Raw genomic sequence first — 14,770 nt, 5'->3', positions numbered from 1 at the left:
GACAAATGGAATTAGCCTCTGGCTTTGTGTTCATTTGGAGGTTTTGTTTGTTTGTTTTCTTGTTCCCATTTTCCAGTGTGTCTCAATTGTAGTATTAGAAGCAAGTTTGGATTTTTCTTTTGTCCCAGTTAATGATGTCCATTTTTTCCTTCAATGACCTGGTTTTACTTCAGGATTCCCAAAAAAGTCTTCAGTTTGGGCAAGCTGCCTCACAAAAGCTGTTGTACCCTCTGGAGGGAAAAAGCTTTTGAGAAAACTGAGTATTGAATCCTCCTCTGATACTGATGCTATCAAAAACAATGAGCCAGCCAGTCACTGAGGTCACAGCTGGTAGAAATTTGAATCTCATAGTCACCATAGCTCTGGACTACTTTTAAGCTATAGGCAGGTACAGTGCTGATGAATAAATAAAATTCAGTGGTGACTTTGTTTTAACTGGGTTTGAAAGATTTTTGTTGCTGCTGGCATTGGTAATGTTAAAAAGAGAAAGGAAGCTAGGGCAGGGTGTAAAACTTACTAGAACTCCCTCCAGAGTTTAGTCCCAGCCCTGTCTAAAAATACTAAGGATCTAACATGCAAATGAAGTAACCATACATCCCATATTGCCTCAGAATTCCCTGTGGCCACAGCATGTAAAGAGTAAGTGTCAAAGCAGGCATTTCTTTAAATACCAGCTTCATGTTTTTATAGTAAATATGTTTTCATAGTAAATAAAGAGCTAGGAGTTTCATAGAGATAGAAGGACTTTTAAGTTGATGGAAGTGCAGCATCTTTTGGGAGAAAAACATCACTTGACTGTTGAAATATTGCCCTCCTTTTCTGGCTTAGCAGCCTTCTCGTAAATCTGGTAGAAGCTTGGAAGAGAGGATTGATTGTTTGGGGCTCATTATGTGGTCATTTTTACAGGCTTCTGGAAAGAATCTGAACTTGAATGATGAAAGTCAGCATGGCTTGCTGATGCAACTGCTCAAACTCACTCATAACTGCCTAAACTTTGATTTCATCGGCACTTCTACTGATGAGTCCTCAGATGACCTGTGCACGGTACAGATTCCCACCAGCTGGAGATCAGGTAATACAGTCGCACCCTCTGAAACAGGCTGCCACTCCACTCTACCTGGAGTCTGCGGGGTGGTCTCAGGAACCCCTGGCAAATCCTCTACTTCTTCTTAGAGAAAACTTAGGATGTCGGTATGGGTCTTTATAAAGTCAGGGAGAGGCAGTTGGAGGATTCCCCAGTGAGTTTGACCTTACGTTAATCACCTAGAGAGTTCTTACTCTTTTGAGGGGATTTCTAACTTGAAAAACAAAAATCAAATAAAAGAACTTGTGCTTATGCTTGGTATTGTGTTTGTAAGGATAAAAATTCTTGCTATGAACAGAGTCCTGATTGTCTTAAGTTGTTTGAGAATCAGAAGAATGAATCTGTTTTTTAGAGGAGCTAAAAACTAGTGCTTAAAAAAAAGGAAAACAAAAAACCCTATTAGCTTATCACTTTCAAAGGAAATAAACATTCTGTAAGATAAGAAAGCAGGAAGACATGCGCCCCACTGACTGTATAGCGCCAGAGCGTGCCAGCTGCATTGTGCAGATGTACTCAGTGAAGTGCTCTTTTGTCTTTCAGCATTCTTAGATTCTTCAACTCTGCAGCTGTTTTTTGACCTGTATCATTCCATCCCTCCTTCGTTTTCACCTCTGGTGAGTTAGGACCACAGTTTCTATTTCTAAAACATAGCAGTGGTGAATGAGCCTTATGTTCATTTTGCTGTACAAAATCATAGAAATAAAGCATAGAAATACTAGGGTTAGTTATCTAGCTTTTTGAGATAAAGCTTGTTGCCTAAAGGTTCTCACAGTAAAGTCTTAATTCTTTTTAAATTGTTCCTGGGAATTCCTTGGTGGTCCAGTGGTTAGGAATCTGTGCTTTCACTGCAGGAGCCCTGATTCAGTCCCTGGCAGCGGAACTAGGATTCCTCAAGCCACACAGTGCAGCCAAAAAAAAGAAAAGTTCCTGTCTAATGTAAAATTGCTGCGATGTCAAGATCTTTTGGTCTCCCTTTGTATCTGACTTTATACTGTACCTCAAATGCCATAGGCTAGTGTGGGGAATTCACCTTATATTGTCTAGTAGAAGATTGTCAAGACTAAGAAAATTTCTGAAAAATCCCTCAGGCATATGTTACATAAGTGATAAATGGAAGCTGAACTGGGAAAGCAAATTTGCATACTTACCCCGAATAACATTTGAAACCTCTTGGGAATGCTGCATTTCTCCTTTAAACCTCCTCAAATCTCAGAATGCATTCAGGTCCTAAAAGACATTGATCTGATAGTTCAGATTGTTGGTGTAAAATGCTGTTGTACAAAACATACAAAGAAAATACAGTAAAGTAAATGGGTGTTTTGCATAGTGTTTCTGCAGTAGACTACTTTCCTGGTCACTGTAGTACTTTTCCAAATTAATGTGGACCTCCACTTTAGTAGAAGCATGAATTCTTGTTGTTTGTATCATTAAGTTTACTTCAGGAAAAGGTAGCACACTCAAGAAGGGTAATTAATGAAAGGACTGTTTGTAAAGGGCTGGGCAAAATTAAAGGAATCCAAGAAAGGGTGGTGATGTACACCACCTGGGGTAGCAACTAGAGGAGCCTCAGGGGAAAGGGAAGGAAACCCTAGAGAGAGCTGAAGCTGTGACTTAGGGGAGGGCTGTCCACCAGAGGCAGAGAAACTGCCAGTCATGGCCCAGGCTGGGGTGGGGAGAGGGCTCCTCTTTCTTCCTGCCCTTGATCTCCTGCTGGTACTTTCCAGTGGTTGAAGCCGATGAGAAGCAAGAAGGCAAGGGAGCTTGGCTGTTGTTAGTCAACAGAGGTCAGCCTCCCAAGGAACAGAGCAGGGAGGAGAAGGGCAGAAAATAGATCTGGAGGGGCAAACAGAGTATAAATGTCCAGCACAGTGGGGAAAGGGGGGACTGTTTTCATTACAAAACCTGTTTTCTTCAAGGCACAGATCTGACTTGGTTATTTCATTATAGCACTACATAGCAAAACCTGATTAGCCAAAAGGCCTTAATAAAACAGAAAAAAAAAACTAAGTCTAAAGCATTATTTAAACTGAATTGCTTGGTATTTTCAAGTTTTAAAACATATATCTTAAATACAAATCAAAGAAGCTTTCTGGGTGGTCAAAGAATAAAACCTAGGTGAATTTACAAACTGTGGACTTAACTAATTGTTATAATCAACTTGGATCTAATGCTCTTTTTATTTTTCTTTTAATAAAGCAGTTTCAGATATCCTAAGCTACACCCCCCTTGATCTTTTTTCTATATCATTATATCATTATAATGGTATCAGGGGTTGAAAGAACAGAGTTAGTGGCATATGTAAAGAATATTTATAGCAGGGGAAAGTGTAATGAAAATAGTTTTATCATCTTTTTAGTCATTTATGTTTGGGTTGTGCCCTGCTTTAGGTATTATCCTGCTTAGTACAGATTGCCTCAGTTAGAAGATCCCTGTTTAACAATGCAGAGAGGGCCAAGTTTCTCTCTCACCTTGTTGATGGTGTTAAACGAATACTGGAAAACCCACAGGTAAGATTTTTGAGAATTTATTTTTATTTGTATGTATATATGTGTATGATTAGTATATGCCTATCTGTTACAGCTCAGAAGAAAATCAATCTAGAGGTCACACTTAGCAGAAATCCTAGAAAACAGTTCAGTCTGTCATCCTTCAGAATATTTAAGTGAATGTGTGTTTGTAGATTTAAGGAATATTTACCCCAAAGAGGAGCTCATATCCTCTAACTTCAGGAATGTAGGAATTGTGGGAAGGGATCACTTTTTTTTTTAATTGGAATATAGTTGATTTATGATGTTGTGTTAGTTTCAGGTATACAGCAAAGGGACTCAGTTATACATATACATATATCCACTCTTTTTTTTTTTAAATTCTTTTTCCCATATAGGCCATTACACACAGTATTGAGTAGAGTTCCCTGTGCTATGCAGCAGTTCTTATTAGTTATCTGTTATATATAGTAGTATGTATCAGTCCCATGTGTGAGGAAACAAGTATGCTGCTGTAGTGTACAAACAAATCAAAAATGTTTATATAAGTATAGGATAAAATACATAAACATACTGATGTAGGAGTAAGTGTATTGTGGCAATGATGATACAATAAAATATGTGAAATACTTGTGTAATTTTGCCACTATAGTTGTGCTTACTGATAAATTTCACAGATGTGAGAATGAGAATTTCATTACTTTTCATTTGATCGGTGGGAAGCAAATAGACCAGGCACATCTTAGATCATGTCCCTTCTCTGCCATTAATCAACTTTACAACCCTGGGCAAGTAGTATGGTCCTTTCTGGGCTTCTGTGTCAGACTCTTCCAATTGGGCTAATAACCCCATATCACAGGGTGATTGTTATGGACAGATGAGTTAATAGATGCGACCATCCCTTTTAAAAGTGACTTTTTAAAAAATTGTTTTTAAACATCATATGCATGTGTCTTCTGGAATGATGACCTGTAGCTCAGAAGTTAAAGCAGATTCCCCTCCCTCCTAACACCAACCCAGATGTCATTCAGAAAGAAGTATAGTGAATCACATTTTGCATTTTATTTTCCTCCCTGTGCTGTCACCAGAGTTTATCAGACCCAAACAATTACCATGAGTTTTGCAGACTACTGGCCCGATTGAAGAGTAACTATCAACTGGGAGAATTAGTAAAGGTGGAAAACTACCCTGAGGTCATCCGATTGATAGCTAACTTCACAGTGACCAGCCTACAGGTTTGTCTTTGATTGCTTGTCTCTTTCTTCCTAAACATTGGAACCTCTTCTCTTGCTCATTGGTTTTATTTAACCTTGTAAGATTTTTTTTTTCCCTTGGCAAAAGTGAATGTAAGTATCTGGTAACCCTGCAGAGTAGTTACTATTGCAGCCTACTCATTTGCATTACAAAAGTTCAAGGAGTATGTCTAGAGGAACATGAGGGAATTGCGAGAATAATATTTAGATTCAAGACTGGGAGAATTCCCTCATAATCCCCCGCAAAAAGGCAGGATTGGAACAGGGAGCTAGGCAGAAGTGTGAAGAGAGACTCAGCGCCTCTCTTTCTTAGTCATGTGTAGGGCAGTGGCTCTCAAAGGTGATGGCTTGCATCAAAGTCATCTGGGGAGCTTGATGAGTAATGCAGGTGCTTGGGTCCTACCCCCATAATTTCTGGTTCACTAGGTCCAGGGTGGAGCCTTGGTGTCTCTGTTTCTGACGAGCTTTCCACGAGGTACTTGTGCATACTAATGTTTGAGAGCCGCTTACTCCACCAGCTGAGAACAGCTCTTCTCACTAGATGTTTAATCTCTGAAATACCAGTAAACACAGTGGACTAGCTGCCATACACAAAGCAAAGCCCACCATCAAAGTTTATCCTTTTTTTTTTTCCTTAAGAAAAGTCTTTATCCTTTCTGTCAAGTGGCATGAGACTAATGTATTATGTACAAAAATGAGAACTATGCCTCCTACTCTCTTGGTTTTCCTTAGCATTGGGAATTTGCCCCAAATAGTGTACACTATCTCCTGAGCCTATGGCAGCGGCTGGCAGCCTCCGTGCCATACGTGAAAGCCACAGAGCCCCACATGCTGGAGACTTATACTCCTGAGGTCACCAAAGCCTACATCACATCCCGTTTGGAATCTGTGCACATCATACTGAGGTAAGGAAATTGGGGCAGCCTCCCTCTTTCCCCACAGGTGGCCTGGCATCAGACTTGCCAGAGATCAGACACCTAGTTGGCAAAAGCATACTTGATATGAGTCTTACTGGAGCTAACACTGTAATAGGCATTTTTTTCATATTAGCACAACAGCTGATGAGAGCATAAAGTCTGAAAGAAGTCTTTCTCTTGAACATCCTGTGCATGTCCCTTCTTCACCGACCATAGCAGTATCTGAATACAAAGTACATCAGTATAATGTTTGTCCTTGCCACTGATTTCCTTTAAACATGAGAGAAGCATTTATAGGCTATAGATGACAACAATTATAATGTGTAAAATATAGGTGCTTAATGTGAACTTCTAAAGAAATAAGTTGATAAATAAGCCTCACAACCCAGAGCTTACTAGAAATACAAGAATTCCAGGCAGCTGACCACTGATTGCGCTACACTGACACATGCGTTCTGTCTTCTTGACTACCAGCTGGACCAGAAATCTAGAGTAAAGAAATGTCAGACCCTTTCAGAAATGACCTATGTAAAAAATAAAAAAAATTAAAAAAAAAAAAGACCTATGTAAAATGAAGTTATTCTTTGTATAGGGACCTTTCTTGTATATTTTTTTTCATTGGCTGTTGCTCAGAGGAATTTACTTGGATTCTGAAGGTGTGGGGTGTTTTTTTGTTTTTTAAGTCAGAGTCTTCATTTGCTCAGAATCAAGTACATTTAATTGTCCTGAGAATTATAGTCTCAAATGTTTATGACTTGAATCAGTTCAAAATCTGAGTATTTGTGACGCCCTTGGAAAGCATTGTTCTGTTAGCTGCCTAGTTTCTCTTCCTTGAGGACTCAGCTGGTTTCATTGAGGTCATATTGGGGAGTAGTTACGTGTATGGGCTCTGGGCCCAGCGAGCCAGTTAGTACTGTGTACTCTTGGGCAGGATTATAATGAGGATTAAATTACTGTGTCCTGGCCTAGCGTGTGGACCATGGTTAACACACAGCTCTGAACTGCTCATTGTGGTGGTGCTGCTGCTGGATTGTCATATAATGATGTAACAGTAGGCAGAGAGCTTATAATATGATAAGATTTTTAAGTCTAGGAAACCAGTAGATGAGGCAAGACCTGGTGTAGATCCACAGTGCCTCGTTTGCAGTTCTGAAATCTAAGATGTGAAAATTAAATTTCCTCATAAGTTTGGCACAAAACTCATTTGGTAGCAAAGTGCTGATATGACAGCATTTATAGTCATTTTTAAAAGTTTTACTTAGTGTAGACTATTCATAGTATGGATACCTTTTGCTACAGGAATATTGTATTTGACAAGCCACAGCCCGTGGAGGGTTCACACTACGTGGTAGACGCATCATAGTGCCTCCCTAAAGTCTGAAGATTTCTGAATTCCAAAACACATCTGGTCACAGAATGAGTGGCCTCATAGAAGGGATGGGTTACTTATAGTCCCGAAGTCTACTATAGTCAGGAACAAACGAGAGGCTGAGAACCAAGAGCTTTTAGGGGTGAGAAGCGTAGGACTGAGAGGATCATGGCAGACAAATGTTAAGGGACTGGGCATTGAAAGATTGAACACCAACAGGCAGAGCACACCTACAGGAGACTGATGTTAGGGTGAGACACCTGCCTTCCACCTGTTCTTACCTACCTTCCTTCCTTGGTGAAAAGAGGTGTTGGGATAAGGACCTCTATGACTGCACGGGGTGGCTAAATGGAGAAGGAGGAGAGCTGCTGTGATGGGGAAATCAGTAGGCATATTTTAAGAGGGTCCTTCCTTCTTCCCTTGGGAGTAGAGATGGACTGGAAGATCCCCTGGAGGATACAGGTCTGGTCCAGCAGCAGTTGGACCAGCTGTCTACAATCGGGCGCTGTGAATACGAGAAGACGTGTGCACTCCTCGTGCAGTTGTTTGACCAGTCTGCCCAGTCCTATCAGGAGCTTCTCCAAAGCGCCAGCGCCAGCCCCATGGACATTGCAGTGCAGGAGGGTGAGTGGACAGTGAACCAGGCCAGACAGGAGGTGCTGTCAGCACCCTTTCACTCATTGCCACCTCTCTTTCACCTCCCCCCTCAGACTTCTTCCATCATCAGTTAGCTCCAAATACACAAAAGAATATTTGATAATAAATGCCACAGGGAACTAGGGAGGAGCAAGTGAAATCATATCTGCAGCAGTTGTGTTTAAGAAAGTACTACACTCAAAATAATGACCCTGTCTGATAGGGGAGCCTTGGTTATCTGATGAATTTCACCCCTGGCATCACCCTTACCAGAGCAGAGGAGTAGCCACTCTCTGGAAGAACAGTCAGACTTCATGGCTTTTTCAGTTTCTTATGATTAAGGAAGCTCAGAGTAAGGAAAGAACCTCACAGTGAGGAATTTCTTCATGAAATGATCACTGGAGGTGACACTAATGGGGCTTCTTCCTGTTGCAGGAAGGCTGACATGGCTGGTTTACATCATTGGTGCAGTGATTGGTGGCCGGGTCTCTTTTGCCAGCACTGATGAGCAAGATGCTATGGACGGCGAGCTCGTCTGTCGGTAAGTGCTCCCACGGAGGCTTCCTGTTCCACTGCTCTGACCGTCCCACGTGCTTTTGGGTCCTGAGACCACAGGAACTTGATGCACTTCTGTTAGTACTTTTCTCTCCATTTATAGAATATAATTTATGAAGCTGATTGCCCATGAAAATGAAGAACTGTTACAGGTCCAAATTCAAACCTTTTGTAAGTACAGCAACAGCTATGCCTACAGTCCTTACTAAAAAACCATCTGCAGTAATTCAGCAAGGAAATGATGGATATAGAATTAAGAGTATTAAGATACAGAATGGAGAGTAGCTTTTAGTTCTGTTTAAGTTCAATATCTCAGAGTTAATGAAATGTGAACTGCTTTTGCCTTACCAGAGTAAGCCTAATAGGAAACTGTGAGTCTTCAACTATCCCCAAAGATGGAATTATAGAATTTTCACAGCCTTTCGAATCTCTTGACCATATACTTTTCCACCTAGGATTTCAAGTAATTTTGTGTCTGTGTGATTCTCATCTTACTAAAAACCTGTAAATGAGCATTTAGTGATTTCTGAAACTTCGCTTGACATAGAAATAAAAAGGCAGAGCCTGTGGCAGAGATTCCCAAACCTTTTATTCAGGACTCTTTACATTCTTAAAAAGCATGCAGGTCCTCAAAGAGCTTCTGTTTATGTGAGCTATATCTACTGATATTTATCGTATTAGAAAGTAAAACTGAGAAGTTTTTTAAATACTTATAAATTCATTTAAAAATAACAGTAAGCAGATTTCATGTCAACATCTGTAATATTGTTTTTAATAACTATTTTCTTCAGAAGAAATGAATGAGAAAAGTGGCTTTGTTTCCATGTCTGGCATAGTAGAAGTCAGCTAGGTTCTCATTTCTGCTTCTGCATTCAGTCTGTTGTGATGTCACACTCCTTGTAGCCTCTGGAAAACTCCCCTGAACCCTCATGTGAGAATGCGAGTGAAAGGGCAAATAATGTTTCAGTATTTTTATGAAAGGGGTTTTGTGACCTTGCAGAGAACTGCTACCCTGAAGGGTTCTAAACGTTCAGATGCTCTCCTTAGAGATAAACACATTTTAGCATGATGCCTTAGAATTTATTGGTCGCCAGACATTTCAGTCCATAATTTTTACTCTTATCCTGAAAATCCCCATTTATCTATTTCCACCCCCGCTTTATTTATCAGATGCACATCTGCCCTTAGGTGCCTTAATCCTGATTAAAGTCTCCACAGCATATCACACTGGCATTTTTTTGAAGAACTGAGCAAAGATTGAATAAGGATGAAATCCAATACTTTTGTGATTTTGTAGCCTGGTGTGATACTGTGTGTGTCATAATTGAGTTTAGACAGTGTCTTGTATACTCGTTCTCAGCTTAAGTGTTCCAACACAGTGACTGAGTCCAGTTCACTCATGACGTCACAAATAGGTTGCTACCTATTTTCTCACTATCAAAATGTCAAATGACTCACCTGTAATAACATCATTCTTATTCATCCAGCATTCACTCACTTGCATTCCAATATGCTTTCTTTTGGGGGGAATGGGTACAGGGAAGATGGATGAAGTCACAGGTAGCATATCGGTTCTTGGTCCTTAGAAGTGTTACCTGCCTGGGAACATTGTCCTTCATATGTCTCCTTTCCTTATATGGCTCCATGAGAAAAAAGATTGAGAGCCATTGGTTTAGTCCAATCTCCCTCATTTTATAGATGAGGAACTGGGGAAAATAAATTGCTTTACTCAAGGTCCCACAGAAGTTTCACGGATGACCATTTCCCTAGTACTAGTGTTTTTTCCACTATTTTTAAGCAGTTATGAGTTCTGCCTCCATCTACAGTCTCAGGGGACTGGAAGTTATAAATATCTAAGTAGTCATTCATATTCCTTGGCTGTGGTTCCTGAGGGGCAGAAATGGAGATTTTTGTTCCCTCAGTGGAGCTTACGGCCTGCAGAGAATGCCTTTCCAACAGGATTGGTAAGGAGAGGGGACTTATGCCTATTTCAGGGGAGGTTGGTTTTCTGCAGGGACCAGGATATCCTGCTGTTGAGAGAATCATTGCTTTTCCTCCGCTAGGGTGCTCCAGCTGATGAACCTGACAGACTCTCGCTTGGCTCAGGCGGGTAACGAGAAACTAGAATTGGCCATGCTGAGCTTTTTTGAACAGTTTCGTAAGATCTACATTGGGGACCAGGTGCAGAAATCCTCTAAGGTAACAGACTCTCCATTGGCTCCATTTAGTTCTCACTTCTGTTTATAGAGTTTCTGATTAAGATATCTGACAGATAACAGTTTAGATGCAACCTCCAGATTCTATGCATCAGAATAATCTAAATAGTTGCTCTTGGTCTGTAGAATTTCGGGAGACTCATCAAAGAACTGGGTCCATTTTTCTAGTACTTCAAGTGCTTAATAAATGGCCAATCAAAACATCTGTTGGTCTCCCCCAGATTGGCGTTTCTCAGTCTCTACACGAATTGATGTGATGTTCAGAACAGCAGAAGGTTTTGACAGTCTTTTTGTAATTTCAGGGTTGAAGATAACTCAGCATCTACCAGTATTTAGTAATACTTAGAAACTAACTCATTCCTTCAGTAAAGACTTCCCCATCATTATTGTCCATTTTCTCCTTATATCTTAACCTCATGAATGAGGACAGAAACAATACTGGAATATGATTTTCCTAATCCATATTCTCTGGTTACTTTCTCTTCCTTAAACACACCACCAGCTATACCGCCGACTCTCAGAAGTTCTGGGCTTGAATGATGAGACCATGGTCCTAAGCGTCTTCATAGGAAAAATGTAAGTGTCTTGGCTTGCCATCAGCAAGAGTCCCTTGCAATCCTGTTGCAACTGTAAAATGTGATCTTGGCATTGTGCTGCCAGTGCCTTGGTATTCCAGCATTGATCGTTTGCGTCAGAAAATTGTGCATTTGAGTGTGTGACAAGCTGTGCTTAGAGATATGGCCCGGCCCCAGAGCATTCCAGGCTTGTACAGGCAAGGATTTCATTTTGTTCATGCGGAATCTCATCTGCAGCCCCTGGAATCACTGGTGAAGCCCTGTCATGGCATTTGCAAAACAGACCTTCCTCCCCAGTGATTGGTGCTCAGCTCCTTGCCAGATCACCCTGCTGCAAGGATGCCCAGAGTGAGCTTTCACTTTCTGGTGTTGATTTCCACTAGGTGTGCCCCCAGGAGGAGAGCCCCACTCTAAAACAGGCTTACTCCTCTCAAGAAGCATCACACCCTTTGAGAGTCCTGAATCTCCAAAATCTAGTGCTGTTATTTGAATTGTCATCAAAGTTGGAGCTCCTGATTGGCCCTTTTTTGGGTTTTTTTTTTGTTTTTTTGTTTTTTTTTTTTTTTGGTTTGGGTTTTTTGTTTTTGTTTTGGGGTGTTTTTTTTTTTGGTTCGTCTTTTTCTTTTTTTAAGTTCTGCCCCTTTGTTTACATTTCCCCCTTTTTAGGAGCTCAATTTAGCAAAGCACACACTAGGAGCCAAATAAATATATTACCCAGGGCTGTGTGCAATGTGACATTTTGCCTCCTTCCAACCATCCCAATCCTAAACACTCATATCCATGAGCTGGTTAATCATTTACGATGAAAACAGCAAAGGGGGTCTAAAGGACTCTGCCAGCCAAGAATCCAGAAGCAAGGGCTACTAGAATTCTGCAGCTGACAGTGGATGGTGCAGGTGCAGAATTGCATACGTCTGCATGTTATCACTGCCGCAGAAATCTCTTACCCTTGCTGCAGAAATCAGCCCTGGAGTGCCCCAGAATTCCAAGGGCCTGGGTATGGGCCAGTGTAGCTTTGGAACCAAGTAGTGAAGATTATCTGAAGGATAATTTTTCTAGTCAACCAAATGTAAGTACGGAGATTTTATACCCATTTTTTGTGGTTGTGATGTCTGTGAATTGGTGATGCAGATGTGTGGTGATTATTGATGGATGATTTCTTCTTCTCCCGGCTCTCAAGGGTACCAGGCGAATCAAAAGTATCTCCTACTTTTTTTTCTTTTTGTCCTCCAGCATCACCAACCTGAAGTACTGGGGCCGTTGTGAACCAATCACCTCCAAGACACTACAGCTTCTCAATGACCTCTCCATTGGATATCCTTTTCTAAGCTGGCTTCTGGGCAAAACAGGACTTGTGGAGTGCCACAATCTTAGAAATCACGGCCTCCTCCGTTTCTCCTTTAATTTAGCTTTATGTGTCCTTAAGTTTCTTCCATTCTCCTAGGAACCAAAGGCGATACCCACATAGAATCCAGGACTAATTCTAGACCCAAAAAATGAGTCAACTCACAAACTAATAGTCTACCACAGATTTATTCCTGGCTGTCTCTAAGATCCAGAAATACCCAACAGGTCTGTCTGATAGGTACACACTCTTTGTAGCCAAGGTTTTAGCATAGGTGGCAGCAAAGTCCATCTGGATTTTCTATCACCTTAAAGGTAGAAGCCACCTGATTATAAACTTGGCAATAAAAGTAGTCACTACACTTCCTCTTGACTTGGACTCAGTCTGCTGTAAAGGTTGAATTGCTCTAAGACAGCCTTTCACAGCCAGGGGTCTGCAAAAGAAGTAAACCCTATAAAAATTGAGTGACTTTTTTCCTCAATTCTCCCAAAGATCATACATAGCTATTCTCATTCTAAATGCATAGGACAGAGGTTAATTCACCACGCACAGTGGATGCCCTACGCAGGCTTTAGGGCTTAATTCTCTCAGCCCCATTGAAAAAAGCTACTCTAGGATATTCACGATTCTGGGGGAAACCGCTGGGTTTTACCTATTTTCATACAGATAGGACCTTGGTATGGGTATTCTGTCACTGATCAGTTAAATGCTGCTTAGAAGAGAACACATTTTTTTCCCATTTGGCGTTGTCATACTCAAATGGTTAAGAAAAATAAGATACCTGGGTATGGAATTCATAGTAAAGAAAGAAACTGTATTCTAACCTAGAAAGTGCTCATCCTGCGTTAGAGATTCTTGTTTGCATCACACTTTCCTTGACCCTCTTGCTTTGTCTTTACATACAGTAGTGTAAGGAAACTAGTGAAGCTGAGTGCGGTACAGTTCATGCTGAACAATCACACGGTGAGTGGTTGAGCCCCTCTTCCTGCTTCTGCTCTCCAGCCACCCCCACACACACTCCCTCAGCAAACAAGGGAGATGTTTAAAGTGAGCTCCTTAGTGCTCCTGCTGCCAGAGACTGAGTCCTGACTCCCATCACACTGCCAGCTTACACTTACTGTCATGAGAGCTGCTCTTTGGGATCCAGATAATCTGAGTTATGGTGAAGTCACTGACTGTTACTCATATGAAAATAAGTTAGTTGTAGGTAACAATAACAATCTTTTTTTTTTTTAATTTTAACATACCTCATAAGCTTAAGGAATGATGATATAGCCATTAGCTTGAAAGGGCTCAGTAATTCTAAAATTACTGGCTTGCGTTCTGCCTCTAACCCATGTTTTTATCTTTTTAACTTGTTTTCTTTTTTTCAATAGAGCGAGCACTTTTCATTTTTGGGTATTAACAATCAGTCCAACCTGACAGACATGCGGTGTCGAACTACCTTCTACACAGCACTTGGGCGTCTCCTCATGGTGGATTTAGGTACTGCAATAAATCCTAGAGGCTCCTGAAGTCATCTGGCATCATTCTAAATTTTCACTTGAGGATAGAAAACTAGATGTGGGGGAGGTCTTTGTTGTTTCAGCAGTAACAAAACTATCTGAAATAACAGTCTGATTTCACCAAGAACAGATCATGCTATCATGGTCCCTGTAACTGGAAGAGAATGACAGTATGCATCTGAAGTTTTCATTTGATGTGCAGTGGTTTTATAATTCTATTCATAATTCTCATCTATAAAATAAGGGAGTTGAGAATTGAGGTTCCTGAATGCATCTTGTTGGCCAGATAATCCCTCCTCCTAGATTGAGGTTCAACCCACCTGAGATGGCCAGCACTCCTCAGTACCCACTTCACTGGCCCATGTGAACCAGGAGGACTTAAGCACCTTTCTGGCTCTGGTTGTGATATTAATAGTTTGGGCTAAACTTATAAACTGAAGCTTAATAGTATCATAATTTTTAGCTATTTAAATTTAATCCTACTAAAATTACATTATAAAACCTTCTATATTTATGAAAATTACTTTAAAAAAAAGAAAGATATAAAAAAGGCCTCCACAAGCACTTGATTCAAGTTCGAGTCTCATCTACTTCTCATACGCTAGACTCAGTCCTTTTTCAACTGACTATATAATTCTTGTTTAAGGGAAAATAACATAGTACCTTGTACACATCAGAAGCTCTGATATTGAAGCTGAGTATTGAAAAAATTGGGGCATCCCTGAACTAGATGATTTCTGCTGTGATGATTTTTCTAGTTCAAAAGTTATTTCTATACATACATTTTATTCTGAAATTACTAGTACCTATTAGGATAATCAAGGGATCC

General features: G+C 40.6%; 1 protein-coding gene across 1 annotated transcript in view; it reads left to right on the top strand.

Moving 5' to 3' along the window:
• The window catches only part of XPO7 (exportin 7), an 84,027-nt gene that overhangs the window by 56,432 nt on the left and 12,825 nt on the right, over positions 1–14,770 (top strand). The window contains exons 7-18 of the mRNA XM_057721655.1: positions 907–1,072; positions 1,625–1,698; positions 3,472–3,591; positions 4,659–4,805; positions 5,556–5,728; positions 7,540–7,733; positions 8,181–8,286; positions 10,364–10,499; positions 11,019–11,092; positions 12,325–12,408; positions 13,339–13,399; positions 13,813–13,921. Coding sequence (XP_057577638.1) covers positions 907–1,072; positions 1,625–1,698; positions 3,472–3,591; positions 4,659–4,805; positions 5,556–5,728; positions 7,540–7,733; positions 8,181–8,286; positions 10,364–10,499; positions 11,019–11,092; positions 12,325–12,408; positions 13,339–13,399; positions 13,813–13,921 — 1,444 coding nt within the window. The remainder of the gene's footprint in view (positions 1–906; positions 1,073–1,624; positions 1,699–3,471; positions 3,592–4,658; positions 4,806–5,555; positions 5,729–7,539; positions 7,734–8,180; positions 8,287–10,363; positions 10,500–11,018; positions 11,093–12,324; positions 12,409–13,338; positions 13,400–13,812; positions 13,922–14,770) is intronic.

Source organism: Hippopotamus amphibius, chromosome 2 (genome assembly GCF_030028045.1).
Source record: "Hippopotamus amphibius kiboko isolate mHipAmp2 chromosome 2, mHipAmp2.hap2, whole genome shotgun sequence".
Taxonomy (NCBI): Eukaryota; Metazoa; Chordata; class Mammalia; order Artiodactyla; family Hippopotamidae; genus Hippopotamus; species Hippopotamus amphibius.
Note: the sequence above shows the minus strand (reverse complement) of the source record. Positions and strands in the feature narration are given on the sequence as shown.